Raw genomic sequence first — 26,206 nt, forward strand, 5'->3', positions numbered from 1 at the left:
AGTACTCCAGCTGTGCCCTCACCGAGGTTCTATACAACTCCAACATGACCTCCCTACTTTTGTAATCTATGCCTCGATTTGATAAAAGCAAGTCTCCCTTATGCCTTTTTCACCACCCCACTAATGTGCCCCTCTGCCTTCAGAGATCTATGGACGCACACGCCAAGGTCCCTTTGTTCCTCAGAACTTCCTAGTGCAGTGCCGTTCATTGACTACTTCCTTGTCAAATTACTCCTTCCAAGGTGTATCACCTCATACTGTTCAGGGTTAAATTCCATCTGCCACTTAGCTGCCCATTTGACCATCCCGTCTATATCTTCCTGTAGCCCAAGACACTCAACCTCACTGTTAACCACCCGGCCAATCTTTGTGTCATCCGCAAACTTACTAATCCTACCCCCCCCACATAGTTATCTGTGTCGTTTATATAAATGACAAATAATAGGGGATCCAGCACAGATCCTTGTGGTACGCCACTGGACACTGGCTTCCAGTCACTAAAGCATCCTTCTGTCATCACCCTCTGCCTCCTACAACTAAGCCAATTTTGAATCCACCTTATCAAATTACCCTGTATCCCATGTGCATTTGCCTTCTCTATTAGTCTCCCATGTGGAACCTTGTCAAAGGCTTTGCTGAAATCCATATAAACTACATCAATTAGACTACCCTCATCTACACACCTGGTCACCACCTCAAAAAATTCAATCAAATTTGTTAGGCATGACCTCCCTCTGACAAAGCCATGCTGACTATCCCTGATCAAACTTTGCCTCTCCAAGTGGAGATAGATACTCTCCTTCAGAACTTTCTCCAAGTTTCCCTACCACTGACGTGAGACTCACTGGCCTGTAGTTCCCTGGCTTATCTCTACAACGCTTCCTTCTTAAATAGCGGAACCACATTAGCTGTTCTCCAGTCCTCTGGCACCTCCCCTGTGGCCAAAGAGGAATTAAAAATTCAGGTCAGAGCCCCTACGATCTCCTCCCTTGCCCAGCTCAGCAGTCTGGGACACAAATCATCCCAACCTGGAGATTTTTCCACTTTTAAACTTGCCAACACCGCCAATACCTTGTCACTCCCTATATCAATTTGCTTAAGAACCTCGCAGTCTCTCTCCCCGAGTTCGATACCTTCGTTCTCATTCTCTTGGGTGAAGACGGACGTGAAGTATTCATTCAACATTTGTAATTGTTAACCAAATTCACTGGCTGACTTACTTCTGCTATCCCTTTGCATATTTCAAAGCTGTTGTAAGCCATGACCTGAAACAGATAATAAAGTGTTATCAATTCCTGTGATACCTTAAGCAAGTAGCAATTTACACTACAGTATGGAGCTCTCCTTAAATAGGATGTTTGTTGGATCAGGTAATTCATTATTAATATATGAATCACAATGAGATCTTATTTTGCATTCCAGTAATATGGTTTGTTTGATTTAATATACTTTCAGAAATTTATAATACAACAACTTGCATTTGTACAGCACCTTCAACATATCAGCGCACAAGGAGAAGGAAATGCTAAGTCAAAGAAGAGATAGCGAAGGGCACAATTAACCAAGCACCTCTGGTCTTAGTAAACCACTTTTTTTTCTTTGCTGTAGATCAAGATCGCCTCATGGAAGAAGAGTTCCGTCTTCAGAAAGACGGCGGGATGAGAGAGAGAGAGACAGAAATGTTCCCAGTGCCTACCGTGTTGGTAACAGTTCAGGCATAAGCAGCAGAAAGAGATCACGGTATGTTTACCACATCACAAAACCTCTAGGGAATATTCAATTCTTAATTAGTGTGGATTCAGTGGTGTTGAGACCTTTATTGTTGACAGGGATCATTGGAAACCTGTATGCGTTTCTATTTAAAACTATTGTTTGCAAAGCCATAATCCCATTGTTTACTTGGGTTATGTTATGACTGAGCAGTTGGTAAAGCTGAGTTATTAAAAAAGTCCCAGAGGTAAACTTTAAACAACTGACATAACCATAATTTTAAGTAACACACAAAAGCAAAAAATGCTGGGAAAACTCAGCTGGCCTGGCAGCACCTGTGGAGAGAAAGACAGAGTTAACGTTTCGAGTCCGTATGACTTCTTCAGAGCTAACAGGCAGTAGAGATTTGGTGGAATATATACTGTTTAGGGGGTGGGGGGTGTGGTGGTGGTGGGGGAACAGGTTAAGCTGGATATAGAATGCCAGTGATAGGTGGAGGCAAAGGAGAGATTACGAAAGATGTATAATTTTAAGTATTTGCGATGCGACTCTAAATTCAAGAATCAGACCACTAGTTCTTAAGGTCTTATATTAAGCTAAATGAAACATTTTATTAATTTATACAAGCTAAATATATACAAGTGGCTACAAATTAGTATGATCATAACTTTTAACAAATTCCCAAAATAATCGCCATTAAGGCAACAGCAACCCACAGACTTAACCAGACACCAGGCAAAGCATTTTCACCGTACAAATTCAAAATAAGGTTCTTTTCACTTTGGTTCCTGTGGAGACAGTTGGGGGCTTAAGGCTGCTTACGTTGCCTCTGGTCTACAAACACAAAACTGCTGAAGTTATACCTAGCACCACTCATTGAATGTAAATTCTCAATGTATCACCAGCCTCTTTGAATTCCATCTTTTAACAATAAAACCCCTTTCATAGTACCAATTTTATTAGTAACATAAACATACTGCCTGGTATCTGCTAGCTAGGTGGTAGTTTTCACCCCACTTCTTGAATGCTGTATTCAAAAAATGCAAACGCACTCCACCTCTCTTTATATCCCAAAGCTAGTACTCATCAAAGCACCCAGGCTAGCTGGCTTTAATCCGATTAAGACACCCCCACAGAATAAACCTCTGTTTTAAAAGAAAACCATTTTCCAATAATATAATATACATTAATAGCTTCATGACAGTTTACGCTTTCAATTTGTGTAATAAATTTAAGTTATGTTTCATAATTTAATGGAAGCATTTGCTGTTACGGGCACTAGTTCTATCGTGCTGGTTGTTGCAATGCAGTTCATTAAAGCAGTATTTGTGAATACTTTTAATTACATTACTTATCAGATAGGGAGAGCTTCCCCTGATCCTTTCCAAAGCTATGTTTAGCTTGTCATGAGATAAAGACAAGTTGGTTCTGTTTTGATTAAACTTGCCTTTTAACTATTTGAAATGTTCACATCTAGGTTGCAGTATGTAAAGTTTTGCATAAAAGGCTGCTCTTTGCTTGGGGAATTCAAGGTAAAACTTGGGAATTAGTAGGAAATTGGCTAAAGGATCGAAAACAATTGGAACTATTAGAGGACAGGTGTGTGTGCATGATATGTTAGCGTGGGTGCTGTTGAAATTACTGTCATTTACATGAACAATTTGGATTCAGAAACTGAATGCCACCTGTCATATCAATAAATGATGTCTAGCTAGAGAGCGAAGATAAATCTGACCTGGCAGCTTGTAAACTATAATACGTTTTGGATAACATGTCTGATAGGTATGGTACTCTAGCAGTTATGGTACTGCGCTAGCAGCTCCTGAGATTCAGTTCAAATCCCACCATAGCAACATGTGTAATTAAATTCAATAGATGGAGTATTGCATGTGCCGACACTAGGAATAAAGTTACCTCAAAATCTGCTGGTTTTGGTGCATTAATGCCCTTCAAGGAAGGGAAGCTACACCCCTCCCTGGTTTGGCTTGTATGTGACCCCATTTCTGCAATTGATTCCTGGTGCCCTCGGGGCAACTAGGGATGAGTAGCAAATACCTTACAGTGTTCCTAATGTCTCAATTATAGTAATGGGGTTTCTGCACGAACACAGAAATGGGCTGCATGAATCTATCATCCATTATTGATATTTAAATATCTAAGTTGAATTAGTATGAATTCGAGAGTGTGAATGGCCTCCTTCAGTGCCATAATGACTGACTCTAACGACCATGTAAATCCGCAATCAGTGAATAGATCATTGAACTGTGTAATCAAAGACAGGGGTAACCATGGTCAAATTATACAGTGATCTGGTCCAATGACACCTTGAGTACTATGCCCATTTCTGTTCACCTAGGCAGAAGAGACAATTTTAGACCCCAAAAGCATTTGAGAGAAGCCCTGAGACTGATCTCTAGCATTGGAGGACAAAGGTTTGAGGAAAGACCAGCAAAACTTTGTTGCTTATAAACTGTAAAAGATGTATGTTGGACAGGAAAAATAAGTCTGAACACTGCGTGAAAATAAACTACATTTCTAGGACTGATGTCAGGAAGTTCTTAATGGTGTTACGGACAGGAGAGAGAGAGACAAACTGAGCTGCTTTATCCTCTCACCATCTGCAAGCAGAGGTATTTTGAATTGTTTTAAAACTAGGCTATAGCGTGTTTCCCCAAACCCTCAGTTTGTGTGATCCAATTTTATAAGTAACTCGCAACAAACTATCTTTATGATTAACTCAAGGTTAGTTTATTCACGTGTTCGAACCCGGGGGGAGGGGGGATGTTCGCAGCCTCACTCATGTATATACAGTACCGGCGGGGGTGGCGGGGGTAGAAAAAGAGGGAGTTTTACAACTATGGATAACGAAAGAGCCACAGAAATAAATATTAGTTCACGTGATTTTTCAGAGTCCAGAAATCCAGAGGGGGATTTCTTTGGAGAGAGGTTCCAATTTGTGGTTCCCTGGTTGAGGACAGCAGCACAAAATTCCTTTAAAGTGGAGGATGGTACAGCAAGATGAGATTGATATTCAGAGACTTGTTATGTTTGGCAAGCAGTGGCCAGTGGCTTCCAGGTGAACAGGCTTCGAGGGGCTGAGATTTGTTGCTGGTTGCTTGGTCACCTGGGAGCCCCTGTTGTTGTTGTTTTCAGGTTGGAGGTAAATCAGCAGCCTGCCTGTTTCTCAGTTCTAAACTGAATCTAGAGATTTCAAAATGGTCACTTGAGTCATGTGACCCCCTTTCTCCACAATGATTTCAAAAGTGATGCTTATCTGGTGTCTGGATCTGGCTTTTGTTTTATGGCTACTAATGTCCCAGTCCTTAGCCTCTGAAAGAGTCACCATCCATACTGATGACCATGTTTTGGGTAGCCATTGTCTTGATAGACCCTGTGACTCTGCTAGCGGGGGAAGCTTATAAAGATGCAAATGACGTCCACTTCCCTTCAGAGGTTCCTTTTTGAAATGGAGCTTGAATGTCCCAGGTGTGAGATGGGGCTGTTAGAGACCCTGCAGGAACAATGAGTTTCTGTGCCTGCGAGGTCCTGATTTCATGATTATAATGTGTTCCTACAATGGGGTGTGAGATTTCACAAGGATGAGAGTGGGAATTCTTTTTGTCTTGTAACTGCTGTTAGAGATTTCCAGAACCAGATGACCAATCTTGAGTTATATGACCTGTAGCAGCCAACTTTTTGGTTCAGCAAAAGTCCTTTTTAAAATGAGCAAAAAAGAATAAAGTTTGAAGTACACATTTTGATTTCTTTCATTTCTTGTTGGTATGTCAGTGAAATGGGACTTGGAAGGGTCACGGTGACAAAAACCCTGGGAGCATTTAGGAAGTGGTTGCAATGGATGAGCTACATTGGTATTCCTCCTCTATCCTGTACATTATACTGGAGATGCTTTAAGTGTTGCATTTTTCTCTGAGGGATTCGCTTTAAGTAAGGTTGACATAATCGTAGTAACATGAATAGAATCTGCACAGCATTTGTCCCTGGCTCCTTCAAGGCCATGCAATTGTATACTAAGTTCTGATTTCAGCAAAGTATATTAATACCATAAATTCATTGATAAAGTTAAGCTTATCTCCTTTGTTCCCAAAATGGTGATGTAAGACATTTCCTTCTGAACTTTACCCCTTATGAGCTTTACCAATATTTTACAAACCCAAATGTCTGAACTGTCTATTTTCCAATATGATCAAGATTGAATGGGAAACGGTTATAACTGAGGGAATAAGAGACAATTGATAGTTGTTTCAGAAGTATTATTGGATATGCCAGATCTGTTGGAATTTAATGCTTCTCCCATTCCTCACACAACAGTTTTATATATGAGAAGCAATTTCATTCATTCATACTTGTGAAAGAAGAAAGAATAACATTTTCACCTGTTGTGTTATTAAGCCGTCAAAAATGTTAAAATATAGGTGTAAATACTAACTCTGCTGTTCCATTTAATCAGCTTTTTATCATAAGGAAAAATCAAGACTACAGATAGATACCTCTACTGCTGTTTATGCTATTAACAATTTAAATTCACATTTATGTTTCCATCACAGCCTTGCCAATTGGCCTCAGATTTATTTTGAAAAGAAGCTAAATTTAAAGGCCTGTAAATTGCTTCAGGTTTTTGCCTTGTACCCAATAGAGGAAATATAAAGTACTTGACCTGCTCATACAGTAGAATTACCATGGGCACTTCAAGATTTAAATTTTAGATATCGTATAATGGAATTCTCATTTGCAGTTGGCTTAGTCAAAAAAAAATCAGAACACAAATGGTTCTAATGCATTAAATGAAAAGTTACTCAAGCAAAATTATTTGGAAAATATAACTGCTCACAATGAGCACTATTTAAGTTTTAAATTACCCATTGAAAAGCATTTAACACTTAACATTTCATATCATTGACTGCTATGATCTTTTTGCCTTTAGCAGTTATGATCATTTTATCTTCTAATTTGTTCTTTATGCACTGAGAATGTTTGATTATCTCACAAGGATCATTGCTAGGAAAGCCATCACAGTTTGTTTTGTAAATATTGGTCTGAACTTTCGGCATCTAAATGTCCTGGACAGTTCTTTCATTGAAAATAGGTTCATTTAGGGATGGGCAATAAATGCCAGTGACACTCACATCCTAAATAAAAAAACATTATCTTGGATCTGAAATAAAAACAGAAAATGCTGGAAATGTTCAGGCAGCAAGATTTAAGATTTTGTAATTGACACCCTTTCTTCAGAATTAGAAGTTGTTGAAGAGTTACCATTTATAATGCTTCTTACCATTAATAAGCAAGTACAGAATCCGGGAAAAAAGAGTCAGAGGAAGGAAGAACAACAGGAAAGGCCTGTGTTTGGGTGGAAGGCAGGAGTGGTAATATTAGAAGAGGAACGATGATGGTGCAAGGACCTAGTTTTTCTTTTAGAGGATTCTTCTCTAGAGTTCTTCACTGATCTCCTTTTGCACTAGCTAATAGAATCTGAATTAAACCCTACAGTACACATTTCAGTTTGTCACTTCATTGGATAAGTTTGTTATGTTGCTGAATGAGACCAACCAGGAATTTCTAGTTAGATGTTTGCTGAATTACTTTAACTCAGTTGACGGGAGCATTAGAAAGAAGCACTTGCTTATACATAACATCTTTTCCACAACCTCAGGGCACCCTAAAGTGCTTCACAGCTAATGTATTATCTTTGAAGTGCAGTCACCGTTGTAACGTAGACAAATGTGGCATCCAGTTTATGCAGAGCAAGCTTCCACAAACAACATTTTGTTAAGTGACTTGTAAATCTGATTTAGTGACGTTGGCTGAGGAATAAATATTGGCTACATGGAGAGTGCTATATTGCCAAGCTTTGCATCATCCACAGACTGAAATTATAATAATGCCTAAGCCCTTTTATAAATAAGAAAGCAATGACCCTATTACTGTCCCTGAGGGACCCTATTGCATACTTCCTCCAGTCAGGAAACCATTCATTCACCATTACACAATTACCCAAGTTACTACCATCCTTTTAACTCAATATGCTTCTATTTTTTCCACAAGACAGTTACGTGGTAGGGTAGGGAGTGAGAGAATGCTTTGCTGATCTCTAATTTTTAATTGCTCCGCAAGGTCACAAGTTCCTGAATTCTCTTTCTCTGTAAATAGGATGTTTTAGATCCCCTGAAAGAGAAGGTGGGACTTCAGGTGCTGCCTTTCATATAAGATGTTAAACTCATAATGAAGCACTCCATCAGTATGCACTGAGATAAATTGTGTGTAAGTCTCAGGTCTTGAACCCACAGCCTTTTAAATTCAAGAGGTGTGAGTGCTGCTACCGAGCCATGACAAACACCTAAATTATAGTTTCTTTCCTCAGGTTAGCAAGCATTGAGAATAGCCTTGGGCTCTCTTTCTTTACCTAACTGGTGGTCCCATATACACATATGGGATTTTAGCGAGTGTGATATTAGACATCAGATTTGATGTCTTTGTTGGTCTGCCAACAATAGTCTCATGGTGAGTGTAGACATGAACATACTGGAGGGACGTGTGGCTGTTGCACTTATCTTTTCAGGAGAAGGGAGATGAAAATTAGAGAGCTTAAAACATACATGTGATCACTAATTAATCACTAATCTTGATGGTGAGGAAAATTGCATATGTGGGGCAAAAGTTTTGGTAAATTACCTCCTGAGATAACTTTCTTTATATGCTTTATACAGAGGACATGATCATTGTGGGAGATTGATGTTTCCTTTCATGGGAGAATCAAGAACTCGGGGTCACTATTTAAAAATATGGGGTTGCCCATTTAAGACAGAGATGAGCAGAAATTTTTTCTCTAAGGGGTAGAGTGTCTTTGGAACTCCCTTCTTCAAAAAGCAGTGGAAGCAGAGTCTTTGAATGTTTTCAAGGCAGAGGAAGATGGATTCTTAATGTGTATGGGAGTGTAGTGTTACTGGGATTAGGTGGAAGTTAGAGTCGGATCAATAATTATCTTCTTAATTGGTGGAGCAGGCAAGTAGGGCTGAGTGGCCTATTCCTGCTCCTAGTTCATATGTTCATGTTCACAGATGCTGTACTCCAATATTGCTTTGTATAAATGTGACTCATTCAGGTCTCCATATGAAAAGAAGAAGAAAAAGAGTTCAAAATCTCATCCCAAGTTAAAAGGAAAAACTTTCCGTTCACGCTCGCGATCTTTATCACCGAAAAAGTCAAGTATGAAGTCTTCAGCAAGAAGTTCAGCACATTCGACCAGTTTGTCTCCAGCAGAGAGCAGAGGTTCCAGTCAAGATCATTCAAGGTATTGTGTTCTTCTCATCCTTATAACACATAAAGCTATATTTTATGTGAGCTGTGTTATTTAGGTTAGACTTTGGAAGTACAGTATGAACCACCAACAACATACACTATAAGCTTACCCAAGTTTTTTCACATCTTTTTAAAACCACTGAAATGGAGCAGCATTGCAGCCAGTAACATCCACATGAGTTGGCCAAGCGTGCTGTAGTTGTGTGACATGAAATATGTACAGCCTTGTCTCTCTGCTCATCCTAGGCTATGTGTGCTACACTGTAGGCTCACTTAACTGTTCTTCCAACTGATTGATTCCCTAATTAGCTAAATACATTTTTTTATCACCGCTGTGAGAAATTATTTTTTTAAATTCAATTTATATATTTGATCAAAGCTAAAATTCTTTCAAGTTAATTTCTCTATATAAAGTAGATTGTCATCTGGAATAAGAGAGCAAATCACCGGGACATGAGTCATTTAGGAATTTGGTACCATACAGGAGTCCTGTTGGTGATGTGGTCTTTGCTCATCCATATTGCCTTTGGAGCCTTACTGTGAAATTTTATCAGACCAGAGATCACTTCTCTTAGTAGATCAGGAAAAAAGTTGGTCTAACACTTAGTCATTCTTTCATGTTCATTTGGGTCAGCTTCATTGATCTAAATCTTCGCAATATTTTTTAGTGTTGGTAATAAGGTCATTATAAAGTTTATAGGATTTTGGCTTCTGATGGCCAAATCTACTTATTTTTGTGTTTACATTCTTTGGTTGAACTCTGTGTCATTTTGTGTTTGTTTGGCTTTGGTTGGCAATGTCAAGAACTGGTTTTGAAATCCGTATGTCTTGTAAATGGGTCCTGTTTAATGTCCAAAAATTGGTGATAAATTGTATTCTGATGTCGCAATGTTCTGAGAGATGCATAACTACTTCAGGTTAAACAACAAGGGTTATCATCATGTAATTAATAGAATGTTCCAACAAGAAATTAGCCATTTAGCTCATTTAAGCTTCTGTTTTTCTCCACGTGACCCACCAAGTCTAATCCCACGCTCGAGCTCATTCCCCGTACACTTTAATATTCCCCCTTTCAGGAAACTGTTCTATTCCCTGTGAAAGCATTCCTGCTTCAACAAGCATTTACGGAAGAGAAGTCCACATTCTAACTTACACCTATGGAATTCTTTTAATCTCACCTTTTAATTTTTTTTATTCATTCACACGATGTGGGCGTCGCTGGCTGGGTCAGAATTTATTGCCCATCCTTAATTGCCCTTGAGAAGGTGGTGGTGAGTTGCCTTCTTGAACCGCTGCTGTCCATGTGGTACAGGCACACCCACAGTGCTGTTAGGGAGGGAGTTCCAGAATTTTGAGCCAATGACAGTGAAGGAATAGTGACATAATTTGTTTGTAATCATATTAAACTTGTGGCATTGCTGCTGTCTTATTGACCAGCATCGTACTGAAAAGCATAACAGATACTTGCTCACATTTTCTGCAATATTTAAGTGCCATTTTTGTACTGGTAAAAGGTTTGTAAATGCAAGCTTTTTTTGCTGACATCGATCTTGAGTTAGGCTGAAAAGCTGGCTTTTGGCTTAATCTTCAGTGATCTAGATCCCAGTTCCAACAGTTTGACTGATGGTGGCACAAGAAAACTGGTAAATTTACTATTCAAGAAAGCAGATAAAAAAAATATAATAATGAGTAAACATGCAAGATATATAATTGAAGACTAGAATAGGAACAAATGTTAGTATGGCATTGTTTGAGTATAGAAGACTAAGGGGTGATCTCACTGAGTTGTTTAAAGGATTCAATAAGGTAGACACAGAGAAACTCTTTCCTCTGGTGGGATAATCTAGAACCATGGGACATCATCTTAAAATTTAGAGCCAGACCACTTGGGGAAATCGGGAAATGCTTCTTCACACATAAGGTAGAAACCTGGAATGCGCCACTGTTTTGCCCCTACCCTCCCCCAAAAGGGACTATGGATGCTGGGATAGTTTGAGTTTTCACAACTGAGATTGAGGGATTTCTGTTAGGTAGGGATATCAGTGGATATGGAGCCTAAGAATTATGGAACATAGGAACATACGAATTAAGAGCAGGAGTAGGCCAATCAGCCCCTCAAGCCTGCTCAACCATTCAATAAAATCATGGCTGATCTGATTGTGGCCTGAACTCCACTTTCCTTCCTACCCCCATACCCTTCGACTCCCTTGTCAATCACAAATCTAATTCAGCTTTAAAAATATTCAATGACCCAGCCTCCTCCACTTTCTGGGGAAGGGAATTCCACAGACTCACGACCCTCGGTGAGAAACTTTTTCTCATCTCTGTCTTAAATAGGAGTCACCTTATTGTAAAACAGTGTGCCCAAGTTCTAGTCTCTCCCACAAGGAGAAATATTCTTTCAGCATTCACCCTGCCAAGTCCCCCCAGAATTCCATTTGTTTCAATAAGATCATAGAAAATAGGAACAGGAGTAGGCCATTCGGCCCCTTGAGCCTTCTCCACCATTCAGTATGATCATGACTGATCCTCTATCTCAATGCCATGCTCCTGTTCTCTCCCCATACCCCTTGATGTCTTTTGTGTCTAGAAATCAATCCATTTCCTCCTTAAATATGTTCAGTGACTTGGCGTCCGCTGACTTCTGTGATAAAGAAGGTTCACCACCCTCTGAGTGAAGAAATTTCTCCTCATCTCAGTCCTAAATGGCCCATCCTGTATCCTGAGATCTCAACCCTTTGTTTTAGCCCCGAAGCCAGTGGAAACATCATCCCTGCATCCAGTCTGTCCAGCCCTGTGAGAATTTTATACATTTCAATGAGATCTCCTCTCATTCTTCTAAACTCCAGTGAATAAAGGCCTAGTCGACCCAACCTTTCCTCATACGACAACCTGCCATCCCAGGAACCTGTCAATGAGATCGCCTCTCATTCTTCTAAATTCCAATGGATACAGGCCCAACCTGTCCAATCTTCCCTCAAAGGATAGCCCCTTCATACCAGGAAATGATCAAGTGAACTTTCTCTGAACTGCTTCTAATGCAATTATGTCCTTTGTTAAATAAGGAGACCAAAACTGTACCTAGTACTCTAGATTTGGCCTCACCAATACCCTATACAATTGTACTAAAACATGCCTCCTTTTATATTCCATTCCCCTTGCAATAATAGACAACATTCAATTTGCATTCCTAATCACTTGCTGTCCCTGCATATTAACTTTTTGTGATTATGTACCAGGATACTCAGATCCCTCTGTACCTCAGAGTTCTGCAACTTCTCCCCATTTAAATGCTGCTTTTTTTTATTCTTCCTGCCAAAGTGGACAAGGTCACATTTTCCCACATATACTACATCTGCCAAATATTTGTCCGCTCACTTATCTATTTATATTCCTTTGCAGACTCCATATGTCGTTTTCACAATTTACTTTCCTACCTATCTTTGTCATCAGCAAACTTAGCAACCATACATGCGACCCCATCATTCAAATCATTGATATAGTTTGTAAATAGTTGAGGCCCCAGCACTGATCCCTGTGGCACTCCACTTGTTACATCTTGTAAACCTGAAAATGATCCATTTATTCCTACTCTGTTTCCTGTTAGCTAACCAACCCAGAGCAGCCATTATTTAATTGAGTGATGGAGCAGACTCAAGGGGTTGAATGGCCCTCTCCGAAGGTGATGCTTTTTTTTTTAGCTATTTTTGTGCAAGACCTTGAGTATATTAATACAATAATAAAACTACTCATGTCATCTTAGCACTTCACAAAGATATGTACAGATGAAAGAGAACACCCTGCTTTTTAAATCCTCTCAATAAAAACTCTCAGTCCTGCCATCATTGCCAGTTGAATGATCTAAGAGTTTTTGCCTAGAAAACCCTATCAGGAGGATTTTTCCAGTTATTGTAACAACCTGAATTGGAGGATTGCAGTTTCTCTAGCCCCACTACTGCACAGGTCACAACATAAGTGTAAATGTTTAATTCACTCACCAAAAGGGTCAAATCTTTACTTTCACTATTGCCAGAAACAGAATAAAAGAGACTTTAACCAAGCTTGTTTCAATAAACTCAATGATTGATTTATTATGTAGCAAAACTTTTGGTTGAAAAAAAACAGGTTAACATAAAGTTTGTAGTCCAAAAGTGTAACTAACTACCCCTTTTAAATCCCAACACAAACATTATGACACAGCCGATGGTAAATGCTGAGCTGTTACAATCCCAGAGGGAAACTTGGAACAACTGTCATAACATATTTTGCAATTTGTATGATTCAGGATGGAGGCTTTAAATATAAGACCACCGAGTCTCAAGAGGGTTTTATAAAACTAAATTAAACATTTGTTAGTACAAGAAAGATTGTAAGCACATAAATATGTCCACAAAATTACGAGTATAATAATTACAAAAAAATCCCCATATTAACATGACTCTTAGTTACACCTCCGTTAAGGCAACAGTACAACACACAGATTTAAACAGACCCCTGGCAAAGCACACTCTGGACAGTTGCATTCTAAATGAGTTTCTTTCAGCTCTGGGCCCTTGCAGACAATGACTTGAAGCTTACAGGCTGGAGGCCTTCGATCTTAAAATCCCTCCTCCTTTACTAACAGCCTTTTCTTCCTTTATACATATTTTCCTCTTTGAATGCAAGTTCTCATTGTATCACTGGGTCTTTTGAACTTCACCTCTTCTAACAATACTAACAATAAAACCCCTTTCATAGCACCAATTTTATTAGTAAGCTTTGGAAAAAATAAACTCATTGTTTGTTTAGCATCTTCTGGCTAGGTGTGATATTTCACCCATTCTTTTGAATGGTTTCTTTAAAAATGCAAATTGCCCCCTTTTCACTTCACTTTGTAACTTCCTGTAGTTTCCAATAACATTATTGTATCTTCTTGACACACAGAACAAAGGACAAAACTAATAGAGTCTCTGCAGAGGTTGGCCAATTGGAAAACTTTATGGAAAGGGATAAAGTCTAAAGGGTTTTAATGCTGTCAATTGGCTGTGTTCCTACTTGCGGAGACTGTCTGGTCAGTCGTTGTCTGAACGTTTTTTCCAAAGGAGCTTCGGCATGAAGGAGAATAGAGCCAATTCAGAGAATAGAGCCAGATCAATCTTTCTCATCTCAGCTTTTCAGATTTCCAAATGGAGACGAGTTATACTGAGATGAGGGTTCCTGGCTGGATACCAATAACTACACTATATTTCACACAAGGCAGGGAGAGAGCGAGTTCGGGCAGCCTTTCTTCTCTGCTTATTCCTCAAAACTGAGTCCAAAAAAAAAGTTCAGAACAAAAAACTCATTTCAGTCAGGTAATTTCCAGAAAATCAAGGGCCTCAGCCTTGAATTGCTGGAAAAAAAACTACTTTTTAAAAAATAATTAAAGTTCAAATAAGCAAATAGCTCTCATCTACTTAAGTGTCTTGCTGGACATTCAGCTGAAGTCATGTGATTTCTTGGAAAAGGCAGGCTGCTCACAGTCTAAGGTGAACTTATAGCCTTATTTAAAAAAAAAAGGAACTCCAGGTCAGTTCCTAAGAAAGTGTCCTGATTCCAATGACCTTCCAATTTTTAAAAATGTATATAGTTCTTGAAAATATGGATTGCTAAAATGTACTTCCTAATATCAGCACTGACTTTACCAGTGTGCTGCCTTGTTGTTCGACTGTAATTGAAGCTGCAGTGGTGCTGTGAATTAATCTCTTCTATTTCACCTACACTCTTCATTCGCTCTATGCCTCTCATTTTGCCTTCCTCGAGGCTTGGGAAAGCCAAGTTTTGCTAACATTCCTTCTAACTCTTAACAGGAGGAGCCTGCCTCGTGGCCCTCCTCTGAATTACTTTCAGAACTTGGGTGTTTGCCATTTCCCTTGTGCGCCTCAGTTACCAGAACTGAACCCACTACTTCAGATGAGACCTGACTATATGGCTTCAGTATGATTGTGTAATAATCTATTGATGTGGCAGTATAGCTCAGCATTCCACTTCATTGCTGCTACACAATGAACATGGTAAGCATTGTGAATAATTCCTGATCTCTCTCCCTCTCCCTCTCCCTCTCCGTCTCTCTCTCTTCCAAACTACTTCAGTACTATTTCATTAAATGCCTTCCACATTTTCCTTCCAAACTATAATTGAGTTTCAGCTGTCATCATTCTGCTCACTGACAGTGTTTCAGCCCTCTTGTAGTTCCTCTGCTCTGAAGCAATGTTTAGTAGTACCATTTGCAAATTTGACCAATTGGCATTTCATATCTGAATTCAAGTTGTTTATGTAGATTAGAATCAGTAAGATTCTGATCATTGGGTTCTTCTGTTCAGTGGATATCTCCTTCTAAAGAGCAGTCTGTATCAACTACCTGTTGCTTCCTTTCTCATTCAGTTCTTATCCACCAGCAACATGTACCTTTATTGTCAACTGTCATAACCTTCTGTAAGAGCATTTGACTCAAAACTTTTAGCAAATGCTTTCTTGAAAAAAAATTGTACGTTATCTCATGATCAACTGAAGTGTAATCTCCTCCCAAAAAAAAACAATGAAATTAGTTAAACAGGATCTCCTTCTTCTGGAAATGTTAGCTATCATGTACTAGATTACTTTCAGATAGATGATCCTTGTTTGTCCCTTATATTATTTCTCCAGTTATTGTTGCGAAACCAATTGAGCTGTAGTTCTCCAAGTTTGTTTTGTTGCCTTTTTCTAAAAATCACTGATGTGTTGTCTTGTTTCTAGTCTAGTGAGACCTCACCTTTAATTATTCACTCCCTCATGATAACAGCTAGCAATAAGTAGGTTTGATCACTGGCCTTACCCAGTGCCCTTGGGGTCTACCTTCCATGCAAGCTTTGTCAAAGTCAATTGAGTTTAATTGTAGAACCTCATTTGTTGTCTCTTACAGATACTTCCAGAAATGGATAATTTATTAAGTTTATTTTTGCTTCATTTTCAATTTCAATTCTATTTATATCGTTAAGGGTTCTCAATTCTCTTTTGATAATCATCTTGATATTTTAATATAGACATTCTTACTGTCACAGTTGGCTTTCACAGTGCGTTCATTTTTAATTCCATCCTTGCCCATATGAATACTTTTATTCTTTACATTTTTTTTCCAATAGCTGGCTTCAATTCTCTCCCTAGAGACTTTATAAAAACCCATTTAAGCTCACACTTGTTTAGTCTGGGTATTAATTTTATAATAACAGTTTAATCTAGGTTAATTGAAATTTCACAATGTTATGGTTTCTGTTATCCAGGTGTGCCTCTGTTCCATTCCCGTCTGTTATTTGGGCCATAAACCATTCCCAAATACCACAGATATGATAGCATAATGGTTATGTTGCTAGGCTAAAATTCCAGAGGCCTAGATAATGCAACGGGGAGATGCATTCAGTTCCTACCATGGGATTTAAATTTGGTTAATTAAATAAATCTGGACTCAGAAGTACTAGTAATGGTGACCTGATTGCGTGAAATCCATCTGGTTCACTAATGTCCTTCAGGGAAGGAAATCTGCTATTCTTGTCGTCCAGCAAGGTTAACTCTTAAAGGCTCTCTGAAATGGCCTATCACAAACCATTCCGTTGTATTGAACCACTATGAAAAAGGCTAAAAAAATTTTGAAAAATGGGCAGACTATTCAGTGTTAAGATGCTGGAAACAACAGAAGCACACCCTGTCCAGTCAACATTGCAAAGTTCTCCTCACTAACATCTGGGGACTTGTGCCAAAACTGAGAGCTGTTTTACAGACCATTCAGGCAACAGCCTTACATAGTCATATTCACCAAATCATGCCTTAAAGCCAATGTTCCAAACTCCCCTATCGTTCCATGTCTTGTCTTGTTGCACTGGTAGGATAGATCCATCAGAGGTGGTAGTGGCACAGTGTTATGCAAAAGGGAGGGAGTAGCCTGGGTGTTATCAGTATTATCTCCAGACCCTTTGAAGCCTAATGGCATTTGGTCAAACATGGGCATGGAAACATCCTGCCGAAACCTACGACCCTTTCCCAGGTGATAAATCAGTACTCCTCCATGTTCAACATCACTTGGAGGATGCACTGATGGCAGCAAGGGCACAGAATGTATTCTGGCTGGAGAACTTCAATACCCATCACAAAGAGTGACTGAGTAACAGCAATACTGACCGAGCTGGCCAAGTCCTGTGGGGTATATCTGTTAGACTGGACGTTAGGTGGGAAGAGAACCAACGTGAAGGGAAAATCTACTTCACTTCATCCTTGCTTACCTACCTGTCAGATGTGCTATCCATGTTAGTATAGATAAGCTTGACCACTGTAAGTCCTTATGCGGGACAAGGTCCAGCATTGTGGGACACTACCTTCTTTCAGAACAGATCTAGCAATTCAGAACTGGGTATCCGTGGGGCACTATTGGCCATTGGCAGCAGCAGAAATGTATTCAACCACAATCTGTAACCTCATGGCCCAGCATATCCCTCAATCTACCATTACCATCAAGATAGGGGATGAACACTGGCTCAGTGAGGAATGTTGGGGAGCATGCCATGAGCAGCACCAGACATGCCTGAAAATGAGGTGCTAACCTGGTGAAGCAATGCATGTATGCTAAACAACATGCTGTAGATACAACTAAGTGATCTTGCAACCAGTGGATCAGATCAAAGCTCTGAAATCTTGCCACATGCAAGAATGATGCAGTCTTGAATGGTGGTGAACAATTAAACAGTTCATAGGAGGAAGCTGTATGAATATCCCCATCCTCTGTGATGGTGGAGCCCAGAACTTTGCTGCAGAATACAAGGCTGAAGCATTTGCACCCATCTTCAGCCAGAAGTGACTAGTGGATGATCAATCTTGGCATCCTGAGGTCTCCAGCATCACAGATACCAGCCAATTCAATTCACTCCAGGTGGTATCAAGAAACTGCATAAGACACTGAGTGCAATAAAGGCTACGGGTCGTGATAACATCCTGGCAAAGATACTGAAGACTTGTGCTCTAGAATTAGCTGTGCTTTTAACCAAACTGTTCCAGTAGAGCTACAACATGGCATCTGCCCAAAAATGTGGGAAATTGCCCAGGTATGTCCCCTCCACAATAAGCAGGACAAACTCAATTTGGCCAATTACTGCCCCATCGATTTATTCTGAATCATTGGCAAAGTGATGGACGGTGTTGTTGACAATGGTATTAAGCAACACTTAACGAATAATCTGCTCACTGAATCTCAGTTTGTTTTCCATCAGGACCATTCAGCTCTACATCCTCAGCCCAATTATGGACAAAAGCTGATTTCCAGAGGTAAACATGACTGCTCTTGACATCAAGGCAGCATTTGACCAAGTGTCGCATCGAGGCATCCAGTAAAATTGAAGTCACTATGAATTGGGGAAAGTTCTCCACTGCCCACTTAGAATAAAGGAAGTTGGTTGTGTTTGTTGGATACAAATCATCTCAGCCCCAGGCCGCTGCTATAGGAATTCTCAGGGCAGTGTCCTTAGTCCATCCATCTTCAGCTGCTTCATCAGTGATCATCCCTCCAACATAAGGGATGTTCATTGATAATTTCAAAGTGCTTAGTACCATTCTCAACTCCTCAGATAATGAAGTAGTCCATGCCAGCATGCAGCAAGACTTGGACGACATTCAGGCTTGGGCTGGTAAGTGTAAGGCAATACGTGCATCATAAGGACCATGTTCAGCAAGAGAGCTTAACTACCTCCCCATGACGTTCATAGAATTGCTATTACTGAACACACACACACACACGCCCCACCCACCCCCGCCCCGCCCAACAACAGCATCCGGGAGGTAGCCATTGACAAGAAACTTAACTGCACCAGCCATATAAATAATGTGGCTACAAGAGCAGGTCAAAGGCTGGGTATTCTGAGATGAATAAGTCACCACCTGACTCCACAAGGCCTTTCCACCATCTGCAAGGCACAGGTCAGTGGTGTGATAGAATATCCTTCCCTTACTGGATGAGTGCAGTTCCAACAAAACTCAAGAAGCTCACCATCCTGGACAAAGCAGCCTGCTTGATTGGCACTCCATTCACCACCTTCAACATTCACTCCCTCCATCACCAATGCACAGTGGCAGCAGTGCCATCTACAAGATGCACGGCAGCAATTCGCCAAGACCCCTTCGACAGCACCTTCCAAACATACAACTTCTGTCGCCTAGAAGAACAAGGGCAACAGATGCATGGGAACACTATCTGCAAGTTCCCCTCCAAGTCACACACCATCCTGACTTGGAAATATGTCGCTGTTTCTTCACTGCTCAGTCAATTTTTTTTTATTCATTCATGGGATGTGGGCGTTGCTGGCTAAGCTAACATTTATTGCCCATCCCTAATTGCCTTTGAGAAGTGGTGACCTGCCTTCTTGAACCGCTGTAGTCCCTGTGGTGTAGGTGCACTCATAGTGCTGTAAGGAAAGGAATTCCACGATTTTTACCCAGCAACAGTGAAGGAACAGCAATATATTTCCAAGTCAGGATGGTGTGTGAAATAGAGGGGAACTTCCAGGTGGTGATGGGCAGTTAGGGATGAGCAATAAATGTTAGCTTTGCCAGTGAAGTGCACATTCCATGAACAAATGGAAAAAAAAGTCAACAATTGTGTTGCCTCTCATTTTAACTATAGTGTGCAGCATCCAAAATGTTGTTAATCGGCGATTCTTCAACTTCTCCACATAGTGAACTGAAGCCATTATTTAAAAAAATAACCAGTCCAAGGCTGGGCAATTTCCTATTGATGGTAATCCTGTAAAGGTTACATTGCTTTCAATGTTGCTACATTTTTCATTCTTATTTTACCTCATTGAGATCCCAGATGCACCTTGCTCTTGGCATTCAGGCCAATTTTCAAGCCACACCAATTTATGTCTGAAATTTCTCCATGTGTTCTGGTTATCTCAGAAAATTATTATGGAATTTTCACCAATCACATATTTCCTTGTTGGAATGGAAGTATCAATTTGTTGGATTGTGAAGCTTTAACCAGTGATAAACTGAACATTCCTCCCAATCTAGGTAATTGCTTTACATTTTGTGACAAAGCTACTTCTGTGTGGCTAATTAAAGTTTAAAGCTGACTCCTCAAACCGGCGAATACTCAGGTCTTACTATGTATATACTCCAGCCTGGTCTCAAAATTTGATTGTTCCTTTCTTTATTTTGTACCGCTTTGGCATGGTTCATGTCGATTTGTTGAGAGTGTGAGATGATCATATGACCAGTATGGCTCCTGTATGGTTAACCTTTAACGGTGTCTTCCCTTACTACAGCCCTCAAGCTCTAGATAACTGCCTGTTCTTTAACGGTGTCTTCCCTTACTACAGCCCACAAGTTCTAGATAACTGCCTGTTCTTTAACAGTGTCTTCCCTTACTACAGCCCTCAAGTTCTAGATAACTGCCTGTTCTTTAACGGTGTCTTCCCTTACTACAGCCCACAAGTTCTAGATAACTGCCTGTTCTTTAACGGTGTCTTCCCTTACTACAGCCCTCAAGTTCTAGATAACTGCCTGTTCTTTAACGGTGTCTTCCCTTACTACAGCCTCAAGTTCTAGATAACTGCCTGTTCTTTAACGGTGTCTTCCCTTACTACAACCCACAAGCTCTAGATAACTGCCTGTTCTTTAACGGTGTCTTCCCTTACTACAGCCCACAAGCTCTAGATAACTGCCTGTTCTTTGTTTCACTGAAGTTGCACTGCTTCACTGGTTGAGGAAAACACAAATCCATGGGAGATAGTCTAAATTGCCCTGGTAGTTGTGAACATTAACAGTAATTGGATTTTACAACGCAAAATCTTGGCCTTAACCAATATTACTTTCCATCAGAAGCTCAGCTTTTCACCTTTTAGGTGGATTTTACAAAGTGGCTGGAGGATGATGATTGTTTTATTGTTAACGAGACAGTTGTGCCAAATAGAAATGTGAACATTTCCAATTACTCCTTATTAATGTTTATTCACACTTTTTTTAAGACTGGAAAATGAATGAAGCTACTTGGTAATGCAGGCAATAGGTAAACGTTCATTTTTTGATAATCATATTTGCACATCACGTTCCTATAGTAAAATAATAGGAAAAATAATAAGCATGCATTTGGTTAGGAAATCTGCTACTTAAGTACATTATTGCTTCTGTAAAACTATTTTGCCATGAAGTCGATTGTCCATCCTTATAAACTTACATTGCTATGATTGCATCTTTTGCAGTCCTTCCCTGGACTTGCACACCATACACATATCCAACATGGTAATGAGGGGTGCAAGTCATTGCCTCAATGCATTTCAAGGTGCTTGAGCCCTTGATGCAACCTCATCCACTAGCTCCTATGTGGCAGCTTGGGGCTGGCTATTCCGTATGTAAAAGCATTTATAACACTTGGATTGTGAATGGCTCAGCTATTTCCCTTTTGCCGTCTGGAAATGCGCTTTCTGCGAGTACTGATTATATTCCGTTCCTGAGTGTAACAGGAGCATTAGATAACTATATTTTAAGAATAGGATAAATATATGATAAATTCAAATTTTGGACTTCATTATGACATCCATTGGATTTGTACACTGCTGCTATTAAAAATGGTCTTCAGTAGTGCAAACAAATTTTGAATATGTCATAAAGTTATAAGAATACAGGGTCGATATCGTTTGGCCCTATTGAAACATATTACAAAACATCTGTAATCTAAAAAGCCTGTGCAAATCCAACATTGCCAATTTCTCTCAGGGATGCATGTTCAGATTACACTGATTATAATTTCTATCCAGTCAACAACCAACTCTCATTAACCTTGTGTCATGCTATCCAGTTTTTGGATAAATATTGTATTTGATTGTACCATTATGTGTTAATCAGGTTATAGGATGGCTGGATGGGTTTTATTGTGAATTTTTATTTCTAATGTAATGATCTGAAGATGGCAATTATATATATGCGGGGGCTATATGCGGCAGAGGGCAGAAGACTTCTGTGATGTTCCGGTGACACAGCTACCCTTTATTCTCTTTGCATTGGAGTGCTATTGTTCTAGTAGTTGACCTTGTGTTTCTTATTCCCCATGAATGCTGTATCAGTGGAGTCCACCAGTATCGGGGTGTTTTCTCCGCACCTTGATCTACTTCAAGAGATTTGAATGAGCCTTTTAAGGTTTAAAATCTGCTGCAAGTGTCACTGGACCTTCCTGATTTCTGACCACTATGACCGCTGCCTCCTCTGCCTTCTCATGGGACTCAATTTATTATCCTGTACCCACTACCAACTTTTCAGGCAGAACCTAGAAAGAAAGACTGAGAACTTGGAAACAAATTTTAGAAGATTGGATGGCAGGCCTCGACGCAGAGCAATACAGGAATGCCAGCCTATACAGCACCAGACATGCCATGAGTGAGCCCAGGGAGTCCTGTCCATTATGGAAAAAAAAATAAAAGCTCAAGAAGCACTCCCAGAGGGTTGACCATGTTAGGTCTAGGGAACAAAGCAGGTCTAGGGCTTTACCTGAGAAGTCCTCTGTGCCATTTCAGTCAACTAACACTGGTACAGTGGACCCTGAGGAGATTCCTAACCCTCTGGTCCAACCTCAGCAATTAGGTTTTGCCTTCCCTGCATTAGCTGCATCATAACTTGTGCATCTGTTTCTTTTGTTAATTTGTGCTAAGAACAATTTCTTGATGAGAGTCAAGTAAAGTAACTCGGGGGCAAGTGAAGCAACCTCAACTTAGACCTTTGGTTGTTGTCAAGATAAAACCCCTGTGGCTTTGGATAATTTTTGTTAGGAGAACTGATATGCATAATTTCTAAACTTCTTTCAGTATCATTTGACTTGATATGGGAAATTGTGATCCAAAGGCATAAAGTTGATTGAAGACATATGCTCCTCACAGTGCCAGGGCCTAAGTAGAGTCAGATTGGGTGGTAGAATGAATAAAGCAATTTTCCACACAATTCAGATTCTTTAACAACCGGGGATTGGGAACCGATAAATACTGAAGTTACATACGCCTTGAAGGTCCTACCGCTAAAGAACCCAGCTCAAGATATGGGCAGTTTCTTAATGAAACCTGTCTTGATGGTTTTCAAGGAATTCCACTTTTTGATGCTCTAGAAGGGTTGTCTACAATCCAGCTCATGAAAGTTAGTTGTGTTACTGCTTAAATCTGTTTGTTGAATTCTTTAATGTTTGAAAGTCTGGAGTTTGAAAAGAGTCAGTTGTAGCACTGTTGCCCCATTGGTACTATGAGTTCTGTTACTTTCAGCAACTTGAGATATTTGTAAATTAATGGGAGCATAGGCTCAAACCTCATATATTCTTGGGCTTTGTGGTAGTCACCAACCGCAATGCCATGTTAGAGCTCCCCTGGTCTTGGTTGGAAAATCTGAGCTGATGAATTATAGCGATCATCAGGCAACACTGTCTTTCAAACTATGCCTGTAGTGAAATCTTGACAGATTTCCAGATACCACTGAAGTTATAGATAGTAAGAGTCATACAACCCAGATGGAGGATCCTTAGTTTTGGATGCATGAAAGAATAGGGGACCCTTCACACGAGAATGGTAACATACCATATATTATCTGCTAATATTAAGTGTCATTGATACTTGATCAGAAAGAGACTGTCGAAGCACTTGACCTATATAACTGTGCAGAGTCAGGCATCACTGGGATATTTGAACCAGGGTGTGCAGGTCTCAGCTTGATGGTTGCAGTGAATTGTTTTTATAACATTGATCCACTGTAGTTAAGTTTTCAGAGACTTGATGGTATTGTACAGTCGTGTTGACCAGAACTTTATGTTAGCACTGTTTTTGAGGTGTATTTCTGAAGTTAAATTTTCTCAGGATACAGATGCAGCCTCAACCTTACCTCCTTACTGTTCTTTAGAAAGATCCAATGCCATTTGCTGGACAAACGTTGTCTTTGGACCATTCCCCAGTGCAGATGGCATACAGACATACTGGACCGCCAGCTGGATGACTAGTGTTTGTTGTTTCAGAGCCTCCTATTGGGCACCATTCACTACATCTCTGGAAGAGCAATTTGATGTGCTTTAATTATGACCTTTCTACCAGACGCTTCAGATTGGGCACAGATGTCATAACCACAGTGTAGCCTTCTCAACCCCCCCATATTGCTTCAGAGATTAAAGTTCATTAGCCAAAATAGGATGCATCCACAAGAGTATATACAGTTAGAATTATTCAAAAGTGGATCTGTTGGTAATAAACTCTGATCGCCGCAAGGGTTCAGCTTAAAAGCAGCAACTCTTCTACAACCTCCCCTTCTCTTAGGAGGAGAGAGCATTTCAGCTATTTTTTTGTTCATCCTGAACCCACCTTCCCCAAGTTATCTCAGAAAGTCAAGGAATAAAAGTATGTGAAGATTTCCAACTGGTCACTTAAGATGCGATTCTTACATCACTTCAAGCAAAGGGCAACTTTTCCATTTTCCATTTCAGTTGCAATGATCAGTTTCCTGAATTGGAAGTGGAGAGATGGATTTTGCAACTCTTCTCAGCCATCCTTTATGAGAGCTTGTTTATTAAAAAGGACCGACACAAAGCACATCGCTTTATGTAGTGGAAGTTATAACAGCCTCCAGAAGCATGTGATGCCAGCTGAAAGGATTCATTCCACTTACAATAATCCTCATTATTGAATAGTTAACTTTGCTGAATCAAAGCTGGTTCTATACCAGTTTATACAGCTGCTTTGGAAGTTTCTATTCATCTTTTGACCATTCATTGACAGACTATTCAGTGAATTTACCTCTTATGAAAGAAACATTAGAAACTAGGCTACCCCACAAACTGTGTTTGTGGTTCAGATCTTTGCTGCAAAGATTGCAGAAACCCGCCTTATGAATCATGGAATTCTGTAGGCTTGTGGAATGGCTATTTAAAGCTCTGATGAGGTAGAGATTTCCATCGTCTGATCTGACCCAAAATAATTCCATAATTACTTTCCAAAATTTATTCTTCTTCAGGATTTATCTTATTCTTTGCACCCCCAAGTTATGGGCATTGAATATTGACAGAATATGCTAAATAAAAAATGGCTGGTTAAATGTTTTCTGAAATTTGTTTAAGCATTGTTGCCTCTGCAGTGGATGGGGAACCAGTTTTTGAGAATCAAAGAAGACCTGACTAGAGCTAAAAGCAAGTGCTCTAATATAGTATCTGCAAAACTATTATTACTGTGGTCAGTGCTGATAGTTTCACTAAGCAAAGGGAATGCAAACTTGGGGAAATTGGTCCAGGATGCAGATGTAAGTATCGCAGTGAAAAGCAGTATCATTAGATTAGAATTAATTGGTTTATGGAGGATAATGAATGGAAGAAGAAAATAATTTGACCTACCTCTGGTTGGGTCTTATTTTATTTTGTTTGATTGACTTATCCTCCAGATACCAATGTTTTGCCCTCTTCCTCCTTTGTCCCCTGATCTGGGAGTATGGGCTTGTTGTGCTTTTTATAAATATAAAAAATAATTAACTAGCTGTCTCAGCTGTATTGGCACCACTTCCTTGGTTTGAAAACAACTAAAGGAATGTTCCAGGGTGAAATTTATATACTGTAAAGAATGGGAAGGCCATTTGACCATCAAATCAAATTGTGAAGGGACATTGCCCCTCTGCTTTATTTTCCCCTCCATTCAACTGGGCTTGTTCATTGGTATGTGAAAGATAACTTCATTTGAAGAATGGAGAAGACCCTACTAGAGGTAGGTCACCTAACTTTGCTGATAACAGATATGATTATTAATTAGTGGGGTATGGTGAAAGGTGGAGAGATAGCAAAAATGTCCTTTGAAACAAAATTTTACCCTCTAGCAGCCTGTTTGCAAATTATGTAACAAGTTAAAATGGGATAAAATATATATTTTTAATTGGACAGGTATAACCTGGGTAAGCTGTTCAATTTTGCAATATACCCAAATTACAACAAAAGGATCCGATTACTGTGCCTCCCATTATTTTTAATAAGACGAATCAATGTTAAAATATTTTCACTAGCCAGATCAAATATTAGCACAAATCCCATTTGCTATCAATTCTGATTTTGCCATTTTTGTGTTACAATACAGTTCTCTTTGTTTTCCACATTAACCAAACATTTTTAGGGCCTGCCAAGTTCTCTTCCCCTGCACCCACCCCCCCC

General features: G+C 39.8%; 1 protein-coding gene across 3 annotated transcripts in view; it reads left to right on the forward strand.

The window, feature by feature from the left end:
- The window catches only part of LOC121285580 (splicing factor SWAP), a 109,750-nt gene that overhangs the window by 78,178 nt on the left and 5,366 nt on the right, over window positions 1-26,206 (forward strand). For 2 of the 3 annotated variants that reach the window (XM_041202150.1, XM_041202151.1), the window contains exons 16-17: window positions 1,609-1,740; window positions 8,831-9,019. In XM_041202150.1, the coding sequence (XP_041058084.1) occupies window positions 1,609-1,740; window positions 8,831-9,019 (321 nt within the window). Of the gene's footprint in view, window positions 1-1,608; window positions 1,741-8,830; window positions 9,020-22,317; window positions 25,770-26,206 lie in introns of all 3 variants that reach the window. The other variant, XR_005944720.1, reaches the window with a different exon arrangement.

This window comes from Carcharodon carcharias, chromosome 13 (genome assembly GCF_017639515.1).
Source record: "Carcharodon carcharias isolate sCarCar2 chromosome 13, sCarCar2.pri, whole genome shotgun sequence".
Taxonomy (NCBI): domain Eukaryota; kingdom Metazoa; phylum Chordata; class Chondrichthyes; order Lamniformes; family Lamnidae; genus Carcharodon; species Carcharodon carcharias.